Below are 16,646 nucleotides of genomic sequence, written 5' to 3'. Positions count from 1 at the left end.
GTTTTTACACTTTATATGTATTCCTCTATACTGATTAAGGGATACAGTACACCAGAACAAATATGACGTGGCAGTGACAAAGGCAAGTCTGGAAGCACCGGTGTCAATCAAATATGAACACCTTCCACCAGAAAGGAGAGCCTCAGTAATACATACTGTAGCATGTGGTTGCTGGGTTAACGTATTGAGGCTTGCGTGTTTTTATGCTATGGGGACCATTTTGTTTCTCGCCTCCACCTCCCTCCCCTAAAAGGACGAGAGGAACCCGCAGCTGAAGCGCGGCTCTACGGACACAAATCAAAATCCCCCTGCAGCCTGCGTTCCCCTTTTTAAAAGAAGAGACTTCGCGTCTTTGTTTCCAATAAAAACCATGAAACGCAAAAGGTCAACGTTTAAATCAAACCGTGGTTGTAGGCTTACTTTTTAACATTAATGAAAGAGATTAGATCACCCTCTGAACTCATCTCAATTCCATTAGCGCTCGCGGTCTTTCAGAGCGCCACAGCGCTCCCTGCATCCGCGTTCAGGGGAAGGAGGAGGCGTTTGGCCGAAAAGAGCCTCCAAGCCTGGTTAAACCGGTGACCTTTCCTGTCAGCCCCGTCTGCTGCCACTGCAGACACGTGGCTGGGCCTGCAAGTTAAGAGAGCAGAGCTCGATAAAGTGTGGCTGATTAATTGCTCTTTTTTGTGCTGGAACCGAACGGTCACAGTGATTACCACACACGGGGGAGGCGGAGTGGCACTGCTCCAGGAAGGGTGACGCACCGGCTCTGGCCTGTGGTCTCTACGTCAGCCTTTCATTGTCTTTTAAAACAAGCTTAATTTGCTGGTTTGTGGTGATTGTTTTTGTAAGCCTGAGAAATAGTATATATGTGTGCACAGAAATGAGTGAAGAGATAAATGACTAACTCAAGGGCTCCTCCTAGTGGATAACTGTAGTTGTGCTGCAGGCTGGATTCAAAAGTCCACTGAGCTCTGAGGTCCTGAGACCCAGAGAACTATGTAGAGAACTAGTGAGGGGTGTTGGGTAATGCTGTGAGGGTGTCAAAGGGTTTCTTACAGCACTCAATATCATTGCTTTTGTGAGTGCCTCCATACATATAGGTTCTTGCTAAATACAGAACAAACAAGGTTGTGACATGTAGGTTGTTTGCAATGAAACCAATATGGTGGGAAATTATAGTGTGATAAACCTTTACAATGCTGTAACCCACAGTACATTCTGCATGTATACTAGTGACAGTTTTCCAATTTTCCTCTACTGCATTCAGGTAGATAGTGGCCCCTACAGTCTTAAAGATGTCAGTACATGTTGGCTTGTGAAACACTAAATCCATGGCATGGCACTGTGCGTTTTTGTTTGTATCTTTTAAATTACCTTAATTTCTGTGGATATTTTTATTATTTTTTAAACCCAAAGCCCTGTATGTTATCCCAGCTCTTTCTTTGCACAAATGTTGCCAGACTTTCCATATGTCACTTTTCACATCCTCACAAACACATGTAAAATGATAACACTTTATACATGGCACAATGATGACATTCATGGTGAAAGTCTGCTACAGGACTCTAAATACATTCAGTCTCTGGACTGACCACAGGCCTCTTTGTGGATCTGACCAAGGCTGCAGAAGTGCTGGGTCAATTTCAAAGCTTTTGAGCAATTAATGCAAACAAGCAAACAAGTAGTACAACAATATATGCTAAATTGTACATGTGATGTTTATTTTGCCAAAGAGTGGAAGGGTTCATTCAATTAGGAGCACTCTGATAATGTCCAATATTCTGTTGTTCTTCATTATTTAAGTGGAAACGCCAAGCCCATTCTGAGAAAGAGAACGTGCACTCAGGCAACCACGTTTATTTAATACGCTTTATATGGACACGGTTGGACAAAGAGCAAATGAAATATAGCAACTGAATAATGTGTAGGTTTTATTGATCTAATGGTCACAAACTCATTGCGGGCCTAATCAGCTAGTGTTGCCTCTGCATGTCATGGAAAGCTGTGGTGCTCTTTCACTCTTTTTTTTCTGTTTTTTTTTTCTTCTTTTTTTAATTGTTCAAAAATATACAGGAGAGATATTGTGGCTAGGACTAAGAAAATATGTCAAGAAAAAGTATTTTTATTTAAAACTACTTCCTGTTTGGATTTCTCTGTACGGTATTAACAACTAGATATCATAAGTTAGATCCCCTCACTTACAAATGAACCTCAGTCATCTTTTGTACAGTCACAATGAGATGTGCTGGGCCTCTTTCAACAATGCATGACTGTTTAATGCACAGCTGATGAGTTGATTGGATTAGATTGGATTTGAGCTCAAGCAGTCCCTGGTTGTTCAAGCACAAAAAAAATCAGTTTCAATTCAAATGAATTGTGGCTCTGGAGCTATGACACAGCTGATTGCATCTGTGCCCTTAATTTATGTCAAATTACTCACAGAATATTAAACAAACAATAATAATTGAAAAAAGTAATGTTTTTTTTTCCAGGCATAATAGATGCAATTTTGAAAGCATGTTTGCTGATTATTCACAGTTCACTAAAGAGAGGATGGCGCACGCATGCTGAATGACTTCCATTTTTTCAAATCAACCATGGGAATAATTATAAAAGAGAATTTCTTTCCTCAAAATAAGATGACATCATGGCTGGGGAGGCAGCCAGAACCCTGAAAGGGCATGAGAGAGGAGCAGCGACATGAAGGCCATTGTGGGGTCAGCTGAATGCGTGAGAGGGCTACTGTATGTTCAGGAAACTAAAGCTGCAGTTTGTTGCAAAGTATCTCTCAGGCCGTGTCTCCATCTCGCCGTCAGTCAGGTGGGTTGTGGGAGGGGCCTGAATGGTTTTCAAAGCCATCTCGTCATAGTCACATTTTCTAGTCGATGGGGACAGCTCCGCCATGTTTTGCTTTGTCCTCTTTTCTCAGTGAGGGAGCTCCTCAAAACTATCCATCCAACTTTTCTGACTAAAAGAGAGCAAATAATAAACATTCTACTGCAGATTGTCAGAGAAATGGATCAAAGGACAGAATGAGAAAAAAAGGGAATAAGATTGCAAGGATATGAAAAAAAAAGATCCACTGGCTCCCTTTGACAAACATTCAAAGATACGGCTGTTTCCGAAGAACAGCCTTGCGGCTTCAGCCTCACAGGGCCATCTGCTGCCCCCTGCTGGCCGTACAGTGGCCCTGCCATTGCTCAGCTGGAGTAAATCTGAGTCCCAATCACACGCATGATCTCCTTCTGGATCTTGGGCTCCTGGGTGTTGATGTTGGCATCTCCCACCTGGCCGTCTTCGTACCTGAGGGATAGGTAGGTGAATGAGGGGAAGATATAACTCAACGGATGCAAGCCAAAAGGATCCAGCCACATTTTAAAGTCACGGAAAGGGTCAGGAAAAGTCCATAAGTTTGTGTTAAGATTCTTATACGTGGAACAGCTCCATACTCACACAAAGAAGAAGCGTGTGCAGACATGGTCAGACACAGGGCAAACCCAAATGTTCCCATGCTTCTGGAGGTCCTTGGATGTTATCACTGAGGAAACAGAGAGATGGCTTTCCATTATTGACGTAGAACTGATGAACAATTAAAAAAAAATGTTCTACATCTAAGATGCAAGTATTACAACAGTCTTTTTGTGTTAATATTATACATTGACAGTTCATTGTTTGGCAAATTAGTGCTAGTCAGTTTACCTTCACAGAGGGCAATGCAGTTTAAATTACGACTCTGAAGAAATCTGGACTGTATTGGACGACTCTGAGGAGAGATCAAGTTGAATGACAACACATTTTTCAGAGTAACTTAATACATACGTATAAGCCATTATAAGCATATAAGATTACAAACATACACACATTCACGTGTACACGTTTTTGCGCATATACTGTGTGTGTGAGGTGTGTGTGTATATATAGTAGCCTGAAATAGAAAAAAGAGTACTTAGTGTGCGCTACCTGAGGGATGGTGTTCATCCGGTTGTACCGTTGCACCAGCTCATCTTTGGTGGGCATGCGATGTTGTCCTTTCCCCATCCCTGGGCAGATCAGTACAAACACAGAGTTAAGCCTTCTCTCCAGACTGAGCCAGTCAGTGTCCCATAGGGAGCAACATAGGCCTAAGCTCAACAGCAAAAACAGCTGCATAATATCTCCTTAAAGCACTCTACTGAGGTGAAATCCAGAGGGACAGATTGTGACACCTACATAGCCAGTGTTTTAAACTCCTCTCAGCCCCACAGTGGATCAATACACAAGCTTCTGCCTACTGAACTCCCCATTAAATGACAGAACCCAACTCAAAGACACTAAGTAAACTACTGCTGCAGTAACATAACATTGTCAGTTGTCTGCTTAGCGGTTTTCCCTGTTTCTCTAGCGCAACAGCTGTGAAGGCATTGACATTGGTCAGAGATGGATTCACAGGAATGGCAGGACAGTCAGGCACCGGATCTATGCACACAACACAGATATATGACAGCACACTGTGATATGCAAGACACACAGGGGTGAAGCTGCTAAAAGCTGCTACAACCGACGCATGTGGTGACATTTTGCCAGATGATGACTGGTCGCGGTGAAATCATGCCAGATGATGATTTGTCGTGGTGCAATCGTGCCGGATGTTGATTGGTTGAGTACAATGCGGCACTGTAGTGGAGGCTACCTACCTGAGTATCCAAAGGAAATGCTGGAGATGGGGCTTAGATAGATGCCTTTCCCGTACGCTGCCCCATGCAGCTTGTGTTGAAAAGAGCGGGGGGAGGGGAGGGGGGGCAATCACTAAGAGTGACACTAAGAACACACAACCAGAGCCATAGAGATGCAGGGCGCTCACATCCACCAAGAAGCACATTTCCAGACATTACTGAATATTCTCCAGAGATTTTAATCCTAGCAGATCTTCCTGTTTCAGTGGCCAGCCATCCATATCCTAACTTATCCTGTGAGGAAAGACCTTATAAGGAAGAGTGAGGACTTGCGATAGCTGTTTGTGGGGGGTGGAGGGAGACCAAGGAGGAAATTAAACTGTAGCTCAGAGTCTAAAAGGAAATGTAGGGTTACAGAAGGGGCACAAGCATGAAAGAGAATGGAAAAATGAGAGCGGATGAAAGGAGTGTGATGGAGTCTGTAAAAAGCATACTGACAGCCAACAGTAGAAACGATGAGGTGGACTGTACTTGAAGGATGATGCGGCAAAAAATAAAAAATAAATCACACTCATGTTCACGAAGCTAAGCCAAGAGAGGAAAGGAATATCTTCTGATGAATTATATGTGCCTGGGGGATGTCAACAATGGGAGTTTTTCACAAGGAGCGGAGAAGGCATCTGGGACAGAATGTGAGTTCAGCACAGAAATTGCGGAGAAGGGTCTGTGCTTCGTTGCCGATGCCTAAGGAAAGCTTTGCATGAAGAGAGAGCTAAACTGAGGAAACCGAAGCAAGCACAGCAGGATGTAGCTGGCTGTGACTGCGGTTTGAGATGCGGCTGGGTCTGGAAGCAGCAGCGAATGATTGAATGCTTCATTCAATGACAACCTAGGAATGGACCATGCTACTCCTTTCCCTTCTTAATGGTAAAAAAACAGTACTGTGCTCTGGACACTGTGTATTGCACCACTGTACAGATATTTAGATCACTTTCAAATTAGTATCAGTTAATAATATAAATCCTGGGTTTTACATTGTTGATGCCAGGTTATGAAAGTACAATTATATGATTTTTAAGTACTTATCATGCTTGGCACTATGAGCAATGCACATATTATTATTTTCATAATAAATGCAGAATAACGTTTTTTAACGTATTAAAAGATTTTAGTAACTTTTTGCACACTGTATATTCAAAAAATATTAGGCATACTCAAATATATTACTTCCCCACAAATACCATGAGTATGGTACAGTTTTTGCATGGCAAAATAGCAGTACAATACACAGGACATTTTTGCATTGAGATTAAATATTGATTAGGAAGTGGGTGAATGAAATCTATGCCAAATTCAGTCTACAGTCTGAACAATGATGTATGGATTTCAAGACCAGTCACATGACCATTAGCTGGTTCACTTCTCTCTGTTCTCTATGGAAAGAGCAAAAACAATACAGTGCAAGTGAGACAAAGTACAATTAACCAGGAAAAGAAACCGAGCAAAAGCGTTGCAGATACTGACCTTCTACTTAGTGGTCCTCAGTCACCGTGCCCTTATAGAAACCCTGTTTATTGTTGGTGACATAGGGGCCAGGTTGGAGTGAATACAGATGCTGACTGAAGCCCCATTGGACTGTGGGGCTCCTGCTATTGAAAGACCAGTCAAGGCAGCAGCAGCTGAAGCCAGAACAGCTGAAGCAGTGACTCTAACCAGTGGGGTACTGTGTGGTGAATCTGAGGCTCTCAGTGGTCCACACTTGCCATAGGCAAGGCCAACAGGCAACCCCAGGCACCCACTGAACACCACAGCCTCTGTCCTCTCCAGACAGGTGGAGTCATGGTGTTCAATGCTGTCAGCACAGGAAGTGTCGGTGCCCGACATGAGCCTGGGAAGATACCGGTGGGCCTTGCCAGTGAAAACAAAAACAAAACGAGCCAAAACAAAAACAACGAGGAGGAACGTGGCATCCGTTACTGTCAAAATGGATCAGCTGGACAGCGGGCCCACATTGACAAACACAGGCACTGTCCAAGAGAGGATGCATCTTAATCCCTCTAACTGCGAGCGCTACATACCTGCAGTTTGGTATAAGACGCATTGACTAGTCCATTTCTCAGAATGGAGTGCCAGTTCTCTATATGGGAACCACTAAAGCAGGTGTGGAGAGAGAGAGACACACGGACAGCTGTGAATACAGGTGTAAGTCCTGGACGTGGTGTGTTGTTTGTGTGACCAGGCCTCTCATCAGATGCAAAGGAACAGAGACAAGTGATTGCTTTCCATTTTCGTACTCAACAACTTTCACATTTTTCTGTAATCCAAATTAAACACTAAAAAGCATTTATAAACTCATATAATATATACTTACAGTTGCTCATAAAAGCGATAATTTATTTACATACCTAAAAGATACTTATGAGATCCAGTTGTAGATTTTTTTCACATTTTCATACAACAAACAGTTTTCTCCTTAGCAGAAACAATATTCATGGAATCAGCCTTTGAGAGCAAATCAAAATGTGTTTTTCTTTGAGGCCAAATTTAATCTCCTGATTAATCCCAATCACTGAACATGGTGCTGTGTTTTATTCTTATTCTAGTTTAAAGCCGATGAGTTTCAGTTAATAATCAGGAAGTCAAAATTACTCATTTGCATATCTTAATGTTTCTTAGTCCCTGTATAACCCTGAGTTCATGACCTGTCAGGTATAGATGCTGTGTCTGTCTGTGTTCTGCCTCTGGATGCCACCGTACTAGCTCAGGACTGTGGGATGGGTGGAGGGGAGAACTCACTGGAAGGCAAAGGTGCTGCCATAGAGCTTCTTGGCGGTGCGGAAGCGGGCCTCCTTGGCTGGGGGGCTGCTGAGCAGGAGGAACTGGTGGGACGTGTGCATGAACTTGAGTTGCTATGGAGACAGCATTCGGAAAGACAGCGAGGGGACACAGGATTAAGCAAACAGTGTAAGAGCCCTGCAAAGGAAAAAAAAGCATACCAGGAGCTGAGAGTGAATGACAGCTCAGATAGACAGCCTCAGAGGTCCCACTGAAGGCACAGGACGTACTCGGCTCAGGGGAAGCTTGACAATATGGGACCTGTTGCTCGATATGATCCTGAAAGAGAGGGAAGTGCATCATCATCAGGACCTCCTTCAGAAATGCACACCCGTGTAAAACCTTAGGACTATGCTTCATTACAAGGCGACAGCACCCTCCACTCACCACTGCAGCAAAGGATGGGCAAGAGGGTCCAACTTGTCCATCTGCTTCTTGATCTCCAAATATGATCCCTAGAAAATATTTCATCCCCATTTTCATTTTTAATGCTGATCATAAATGAAAACAGTGAATAAGTAGTAGTAGTAAATACTTAACTGAGATAAATTTACATGTCTGTGGTGAATTAAAAAATATTTAGCTTATGCCTGTTACTGATTTGTTGTTTGTGAGGTTCAGTCTGAGCCAAGATTCAGAATATGTCCTCCTCCATGGTACCTGCGTCATCTCCCGAATGGACATTACACTGTCCAAAGCCTTCTGCAGTCTCTCATAGTTCTTCTTCTGTGACCAGAGAGAGAGGACAGTGAAAGAGGGAGAGACAGAAGGAAAAAAGACAGAGAGAAAACAACAGAGAGTTTTTGACTTTTAATAGACTGTGAGGTTATTAGACAATGTTTAAAATAATAATAAAAAATGTTTAAAATAATAATAAAAAATAAAAAATGAATCTATTAAGAGAGTAAGATGAAGTCATGTGTAATTTCAGGAGGTGAAGCTGAAATTAGGTTAATTTAAATTCACCACCTTAGGGTTGAAGGCCAGTGTCTTGGGGTCGTTGGGGTCAACCACTGACGGGTAGGGTTCAAAGATAATGCTCTTGCGGGGTGACTCCAGGGCAGCCCTGCACATGGCCACCAGCAGGTCCACTACCTAGGAACCACAAAAAGCAGAACACATGGACCAACATGGAGGAACATACTGTTTTCAAATCAGTATACTGATTTACTTATGTATTCTCAATATAATGCCATCTTAAACAATAAGTACTTGTGTGTGTGGGTCTGTGCATATGTGTGTGAGGGTGTGTGTGTGTATGTGTGTGGGTCTGTGCATATGTGTGTGTGTGTGTGTGTGTGTGTGCATGTGTGTGTGGGTGCAGTGTCACCTCCGCTCCAGTCGCCACCTCCTCTGCGGCTCCTGACATCACACCCAGCGTGTAGAAGGAAAACACACACAGCTCCCTGGTGCACACTGCTGGCTGCACAGGAAGAGGCACGCAGACTTGGGCTCACACAGTCAAACAGTCACACATTCTATCTTACAGCGTATGGCCAATAATATGTTTTTCAAAGAGCAATTATAATAAAACCAGTGCCATGTGATACGAACCACAAAATAGTAAATAATATATTGATAATATATTAAGGTACAAGAAAGCACACATACATGCATTCAACGTCAAATACATTTTTGCATTCAGTACCTTGAGCATGGAGCCATTCTGAAAGACATGCTGCTCGTCACAGACCACGCAGTACTCATTCAGCGTGGGTATTCTCTGCTCTGAGTATTTCATTATCTGTCAAGAGAGAGGACATGGTTTCCCTGGCAACCTCCACTCCTACCTCTACTGCATCTCCATTCCCCAAGGGCAGGGGTGGGACGGGAAAGGATTAGGATGACATCATCTATAATCAGGATTCAAAGACACTGAGTTCCCCTCTTCTGAATAGCCTGTGCGCACACATGTAAGATTGACTGGTACAGCTCTGACCCCAGGGAAACAGCGTGACTGTTTTACTACATTTGAACTCCTGATTAGCAAATTATGTAAATCAAGTGTTTTATATTGATGCATATTTTTAACCCTGTTCTGCTTTTCAAAAGCTGGAGATATAAGCATGATTACATGCAGTATTTAACCAGATTACAGCGATGTTGCAATCAAATATGACCATTTACAAAATGTTGAAAATACTCATAAGTAACACATTTGCCTTAAATATTTTTGGCTTTTATAATTTACATTTTAACTAGACAATTCATACAGATTTTGTTTTTGCTAAATCTAGGATAAGGAACAATCCAATTCAATTTTTTATTTTTATTTAACTGAAATAGTGTAAAATCAATTTTAAAATAAATGTGTTTCGCCTTTAAAATCTGGCATCCAATAGTACAGATCATGGAAACCCCTCACAAAGTAAACAAATAAATAAAAGTTCCTTGATAGCACCCAGTGCAACATTTTCATAAGGCCCGACACCAAAGGATAGACTAATAATCCAGAGTGCAAGTCAACATTAACCAAACTAATTTATGGGTCATTTATGGGCCCTGAGGGGCTGCTTACTGTACTGTGACCAATGGCAGCCATACCTGCACTAAGAAGCCGTACTCCAAGGTAGGGATGTTCTTGCAGTGGCCACCCGCCTGGGATGAGAAAAACAATTCAATCAGCTGCTTCGTGGTAATCTGCGCTGGGGGCCTGGCCGCCGGGACAGCCACGGTCTGATGGGTCAAGTGAAGACAAAGCATTATGGGAAAGGGCGCCAGCCATATTGGGAAGGGATGAGGGAAGGTTGAGAATGTAGGATGTGCTTGAGAAGGGAAGAGATCATGTAGTAACGAATATAAACTTTACGGAATTTGAAATGTTTGTTTTATTTATCTGAATTAAGCTTCAGTATTTGTGCAATCAAAAACTACTTGAATCTTTGTTGCTACCTATTTTGGCTTTACAATAAACGTTCATATTTACTTTACTTTGTTAGCAAATGTGTCTTCATAAATAATGCATGGATTTACAATTCTGTATATTTTTACAAGTAAGAACAGTATGTGTCTTCCTTTAGACTGGTAGTTGTGATCTGACCTATGAATACTGAGGAGAGGAGAGGCAGAACTGAGAGTGGGGCAGCAGTCCTGGGTGGGGGTACAGGGGCTGACCTGGCTGTTTGGGGGGTAGCTGAAGAGCTCCCCCTTGGGGTTCTTTATGGTGCAGGAGATGGAGCGGTTCATGAGCCGGGTCACACGCAGCTCCGGCATGGCCAGCTTCCCCTTCAGAACCGAGTCCTGGATCAGGGGGAAGCTGGGAGACCTGGGGGTCAGAATCAGGGCCAGAGTCACAGATCTGCACCGTTTCTGACTTTCAATATACTTACATTATATTGCAATACTACTACTACTACTACTATTATTACTGCTGCTACTGCTACTAGTGCTGCAACTCCTATTACTACTACTACTACCATTACCTACTACTACTACTACTACTACTACAGCTGCTGCTGCTGCTGCTGCTGCTGCTACTGCTACTACTACTACTACTACGACTACTACTACTGCTACTACTACTACTACTAATAATAATAATAATAATAGAAGAAGAAGAAAAATATCTAATTTCATATTGTACATGATAACAATTCTAATAAGATACTGTTGTAACATATGTTATTAGTGAAAAATGTATGAAAAGCCCGTGAATGCTAATCATGTGAGATAAAGCCAGCAGCAGTACTTGGGTATGGGGGAGAAGATGCTCAACCCGGCACGGAACTTCTTGATGGTGCCTCCGGCCTTAAACCAGCTGTGCCTCTTCTCCTGCTGCGCCTTCAGGAACTCATTGCTCAAGTGCTTCCACTGCTGCGACGTGAACATGCTGAGGATTCTGGGAGAATTAGGTAGGGAGGGGTGCATCAGTCCCTTTGCCATCATTTTTCATTTTCCATGTCCCATTCACACATGGACTGGATTCAGTCAACATTTATCCTTAACTCAGTCTTAACAAAAGCACAGTTTTTTCGCAGTTGAATGTTGGTTAAATCTAGATGATAGTGGCAGTGTATTGTATGAAAATTATTGGTTGTTGTAAATCTGGTAAATGTGTACTGTGGGTTATCATCCTTGTTATAACCAAATGTAACACACGAGATGGTCTATTGTGCAGAGGTGCTGTCTGTTGTTTGGGTCTCAGTGTGGCTGACGTATGGGCGGAGAAGCTGGAGCTTCCAGCACTGCTCACTTCTTCAGCTGCAGGCCCAGGCTGAAGCCGTCTTTATTGGACGGCTGGAACACTTCGACTGAAGGTTCTGTCAGAACAGAGGAAAACAGAGATGAATGCAATGCAATGATTATTGGAGGACCGAAAATAAATTAATTCCCAAATGCAGTCGTTAAACAAAGTTTAATGTAACACACAGGAAGAAACACATATACAGTACATGGACACACATTCTTCAAGAGCACACACAGTAAGGGAAAACACACATGCACACAGACACAGACACACACACACACACACACACCCTACTGTGCTTACCGGGTCCATCCAGGTACTGAGAGAGGGAGAAGCGGAGACGCAGGATGATGGGTTCTGTCCGAATCACCTTCCAGGCCGTCGCCACCTCCTCCTGGGCACACACACCCAGAGAACATCAGAGAGGGGCACATACAGCTTCCGCATGAGAACGAGAAAGCCACAAGCCTGTTTCACCATTACAAAAAAAACATAAGAGCGAGAGAGAGGGAAGGAGAGAGAGCAGTATGTCTGCACACTCACATCCAGGAAACTGATGTTGATTTGCAGGTCAATGTCCACATCGTCAATTGTCCCATACTCTCTGTCAAAAGAAACCAGAGGGACAGAAGAAAGGTCACAAACTGAAAAAGGCCATTGTGACTTTTGTGTGTGTGTGTGTGTGTGTGTTTTCCCACGGTGAAGCATTTCTTCACCATGTAAAATAGATGAGAGGCAGCTGTTATTCATGTCAGCCGTGCCACTCTCACAATGACAAAACAGGAAGTACTGAGGGTCCCCAGCGTTCTGTTGAACTTCACTGGGAGGGTGTACCTGACAGAGACAGCAGTGTCTGTGTAGATATCCTTCACGGCCTCGATGTCAGCATCTAGCTGGGGGTGGCGATACAGGTCGGCAGCACAGCTCCCCTACGGACAGAGTTGGGCAGGTCATGACTGGGCATGGGTGAACACACTATTCAACACATCCACAACAATGCGTTTGTGTGAGTGTGTGTATGTGTTTGTATGTAAATATAGCTGTGAAATGGTTTTTAAAATCTTTTCAACAAAGATGGATTATGATTTGATTTCCTGTGAGGCCCTTTATTTTGTCCAAAACTCTGATCAAAAGATTATAAAAATCCGCAATGTTAATTCACTTTATATGACGTGACTGGTATTACCATGCTGTTAAAAGCAGACTCCAGAATTCTCAAAATCCCCAAAAAATGAACACAGTTTAGCTTACACGGTCAGATACATAGTGAAAAGGATTGTATTGTATGAAACAAATAGTACTTACATACTGTAAAATCCATGTGTGCCTTAGATCCCAATGTATTGTTCTGATTGCCTAACCTTTTTTCATTAGTCTTCCCTTGTGACATACAAAATGTGTCATTCACCATAATGCTGTAATTCACTAAGACTGATGATGGGTTAATGCTGCAGGGCTTACCTGGATCCCATACAGGAACTCCTCGGAGTCATTGTCCCCATCAGATTCCTCATCAGTCCAGTACTGGCTCTTGAGGTCCTGCAGGATTTAAGGTTGAAAAGGCTTTCGCTTCAGCAAAGAGAGCAAATATCTTGAAAGCCACCCCCCCCCCCCCCCACACACACACACATTTTTCAATTTAAATTTAAATTAGCTTTATTGGCAGGAAAAGTACAGCCATATTACCAAAGCAACACACAAAGCAATAATATAAAATATTATTAAGACTCTCTCTCACCTGATTTCATTTGAAAAGTCATTTAACTGACTTTTCACTTTTCACCAAAAAATATGAACTGGGAGTGTAAGCTTACTCTGGCAGACTGTCTTACCATTGGATCAGAGGTTCATGTGTGCTTCTTATACAGGCCCCAGCTTCTCCCTTCCATCCCAGCTGTGGTGGAGTGAGCAGGACTGGATCTTCTGGGATAAGGGGTTGTGGTGGGGATGAGGTGAGTGTTAGGAAGGGTTAGGAATCTGAACCAAACGACGAGGAGGGACCCTTTCTCAGTGGCTGCTCTGTGGACACCTGCTAATCTGCATTTTCTTAAAGAAAAAAGAAAAAACAAAGATCAAAAAGATCAAAATACATGTAAAAATTCACATTTTGTAATTAAAAAACCTAAACTCAATATTTCTCAGAGGAATGGATTTAGCAAATGAAGGTTTTGTGAAAGCGTTGCCATCTTGCCAAGTCATAACCGCGGCTTCATCATCAACTCTCCACCTTCCTGTGTATCCTAGCAACCATAGTTCCTGTCTTCCATCACCACTCCATTAATCACTGTGGAACTTGTGTGGGAGAGAGGCTCTGTGTGGGATTTTCTTGATTTTTGTGGGTGTTATCACAGGGGTTTTGGGTTTGCTGCAGAAATAGTGATGTATTGGAATCACACTAAACTGTATGCGCTCAACAGGGCAATTTAGATTTAATATCTTTTTAAATTGGTTTTGTAAAATATTGAAAATTGCCACACTTTATTGTACGCCATTGGTGCTATTTTAAATAGACACTAGGTATGTATCCAACAGTGTGATATCTATTTATTTTCCTGAAAAACTTTGTTGAGCTGCTTTGCAATTTAATGTTGGTTTTAGATTTGTTGGGAAAAAATAAAATGTTTTATTAGATTTTTTCTGCACTCTTTTCAGAAGCACATGGACAAACTACACAATGCAAGCATTGCATTTCAATTGTAGGCAACCCAGATACCTCAATCACAGTATTTCTGGTGCCTTTCCAGCCCCTGAAGAGCAGACATATACTGCATGCTGTTCTTGAGTCTGTTCTCAGGTTTGAAACTCAAGTCTGCAGCCAGAATATTAATTCACAGCTAGATAGATACATCACTCAGTAATTCCATTTTCCCCAGGGACCAAGTCTGAAATCTCAAAGTCTGAAAACAAGCTTGTGAGTAAAAACAATTAGACTAGACCATGATCCGACAGACTGGATCTCTTTACAGGAAGCAAATTACAGAGAAGGACAACCTATTTAAATTAAGGATTGCATGTGGATTTTTCCAAGCGCAAAATCATTGATCATAGCTGAATTTGTCATTAATATTTATTTGCCTGTGGGTCCTTTAGAATTAAAATGGGTGTCCTCAATTAAATAGGCGTTAATGTATAAGTTAAACACAGGCACATGTACATGAGGTCTGAATTTAGATGCACAGATTAAAATTGTGTTAAGTAGTGATTTCCTATAATGATGATGATGATGACGGGCTATGCACGCACGTGTCCCTTCTTGTCCTCCTTGCACTGTACTGATCCTACTGATCACCCATAAATTTTAACCATAAATGAAGGGGAAACACAAACATGCTTGTTCCCACACACACACTAACACCTGTATGTTTATGAAACCCAGAATAAACAAGCAGGAAGCATTTTCAAGCATAAAAAATATATGGTGAAACAGCAATATATTGTTAGGCAACATTGAATTTTCCTTTTTATGTGAGTTTTTAAAAAATATACACACTCTGTATGACAGTTTCTTTGTAAAGCAAATGCAGAACTAGTCTCACTATATTTCAAACCCTGATATGAGTCATTACAAAGGCTTCCCCCCTCTCTCTCTCTCTCTTTCTCTCTCTCGCTCGCTCACTCTCTCCCTCTCTCTCTCTCCTCTTTCTCCGTGCTCTGTGCTCCCAGCACAGGGGCTGTACAAAATTCCAACACCAAGCCATTTTTTTTTGCATTTACTGAGGCATATTTCCCAATAGTCTAATCCTCCTGAAATTGCTACATTTGCTCTCATTTCACTATTACATTTGATCAATATAACCCAGCTTGTGTGTTCCACCAATGCGCTTCTCAGTTGTTATTAAATCTATTCATTGACAACATTCCCAATGCCTTCGCCCATTCTCCTTCATCCCATAAATAACCTGTCCCTAACCACCCCGCAACTCCCTTCCAAATCCCATCCCCCTCTTTTCTTCCTCTTCATTACCTTCCTCTATCCATCCCCTCTCTCTCTCGCTGTCTCTCTCTCCCCATTGGCCCTGCCTTGTCCTCCACATCCTCTCCTCTCCTTTCCTCTCCTCTTCTCTCATCTCCGCTCATTTCTGTTTTCTGATACATCCAGGAAGAAGCCAGCTAATCAACCCACTCCTCTGAATGAAAATTAAACCTACAAAGGTATCTGGCTGTTCAGCCTCCCTCCCCCTCCCTCTTCATACCCTGTATTGCTCACTTACCTTCTCAGGAGATGGAGAGGGGGACACTGTTGACTGCTTCCTCCCTTTTTCCTCCGTTTAAAGGCACACCTGGCTTTGTTTTTTTTCCAGTCTCACAAAACAGAAATAATGACAGGCTTTGAGAATCAAGATGCAAAGATGTATCTTATTTCCACGGCCTCCCAGCTCTGCTTCTATCACACAGCTCTGTGGTCGCGCGCCTATCTGTCCCTGTGTTTATCTATTGCAGATCGCTGTTCCCTCACTGTCTCATTTTTTGCCTGACAACACAGAACAGCTTGGGCATGCTCAGTCAGAGCAAGGGAGGCTGGTCACATGACCCGCAGCTGACTGAGCCAGTCATTAAGGGAGGCTGGAAGCGGGCAGAGGGAGAAAAAGGGGATGGAGAGAATTAGAGAATGAGGGGGATGAGAGAAAGAGAGCCTAGAGAGATAAGAAACATGTCCAGCCGAGAATGATTTCTCTCTATGCGTAGTCTGGGTTTTTCCATCCCTGTGCTCTATAAGCTTTGGCAGACAGTGTTTTTCTGTGTGGTACTGCGGGGGTGGGGGGGGGAGTCTCAGTGGGAGAGGGGGGCAAGAGGGAGCGGGGGAGGGGGGTGGTGTGCTGGGGGACACAGTGTGGCAGAGAAACAGGGTCCAGGATGGTCCCCTTAGCGTATGTGCATGTCATGTTCTGACTGATTATTTTCAAAAGTGCCTCAATGTCCAAAGGGTCACAGGTCCCTGAACATAATGATCACAAAAGAAAGACTGAAGA

The 16,646-nt window shown here is 42.8% G+C and overlaps 1 protein-coding gene across 4 annotated transcripts; it reads right to left on the bottom strand.

The window, feature by feature from the left end:
- Positions 1-1,698: 1,698 nt before the first annotated feature.
- On the bottom strand, positions 1,699-16,197 carry LOC118215800 (protein mono-ADP-ribosyltransferase PARP6-like). 4 transcript variants are annotated; one of them, XM_035396808.1, is made up of 23 exons: positions 15,888-16,197; positions 13,509-13,722; positions 13,138-13,215; positions 12,511-12,605; positions 12,220-12,280; positions 11,980-12,070; positions 11,683-11,749; positions 11,206-11,328; positions 10,605-10,755; positions 10,035-10,166; positions 9,139-9,234; positions 8,821-8,913; positions 8,460-8,585; positions 8,151-8,216; positions 7,878-7,945; positions 7,721-7,769; positions 7,452-7,564; positions 6,734-6,806; positions 4,677-4,746; positions 3,964-4,043; positions 3,703-3,766; positions 3,457-3,541; positions 1,699-3,306 (listed from the first exon to the last, which is right to left on the bottom strand). In XM_035396808.1, the coding sequence occupies exons 2-23, from the start codon at positions 13,509-13,511 to the stop codon at positions 3,204-3,206; spliced, it is 1,887 nt and encodes a 628-aa protein (XP_035252699.1). In that variant the 5' UTR covers positions 13,512-13,722; positions 15,888-16,197; the 3' UTR covers positions 1,699-3,203. The 4 variants fall into 4 exon arrangements, with proteins under 4 accessions (XP_035252699.1, XP_035252698.1, XP_035252700.1 ...); XM_035396807.1 differs by having other exon boundaries at positions 8,151-8,213; positions 11,179-11,328; positions 15,888-16,196; XM_035396809.1 differs by having other exon boundaries at positions 10,035-10,088; positions 11,179-11,328; positions 15,888-16,196.
- Between the last annotated feature and the right edge of the window lie 449 nt (positions 16,198-16,646).

This window comes from Anguilla anguilla, chromosome 16 (assembly GCF_013347855.1).
Source record: "Anguilla anguilla isolate fAngAng1 chromosome 16, fAngAng1.pri, whole genome shotgun sequence".
Taxonomy (NCBI): domain Eukaryota; kingdom Metazoa; phylum Chordata; class Actinopteri; order Anguilliformes; family Anguillidae; genus Anguilla; species Anguilla anguilla.
This window is presented reverse-complemented; position numbering and strand designations above follow the sequence as displayed.

Excerpts from the sequence above, each read along its gene's own strand:
- LOC118215800 (XM_035396806.1), bottom strand. Across the intron at positions 8,914-9,138 it reads AGAATGGCTCCATGCTCAAG|CCAGCAGTGTGCACCAGGGA; the intron begins GTACTGAATGCA and ends CTTCCTGTGCAG. Across the intron at positions 4,747-6,733 it reads CGTCTTATACCAAACTGCAG|CTGCATGGGGCAGCGTACGG; the intron begins GTATGTAGCGCT and ends TTTCAACACAAG.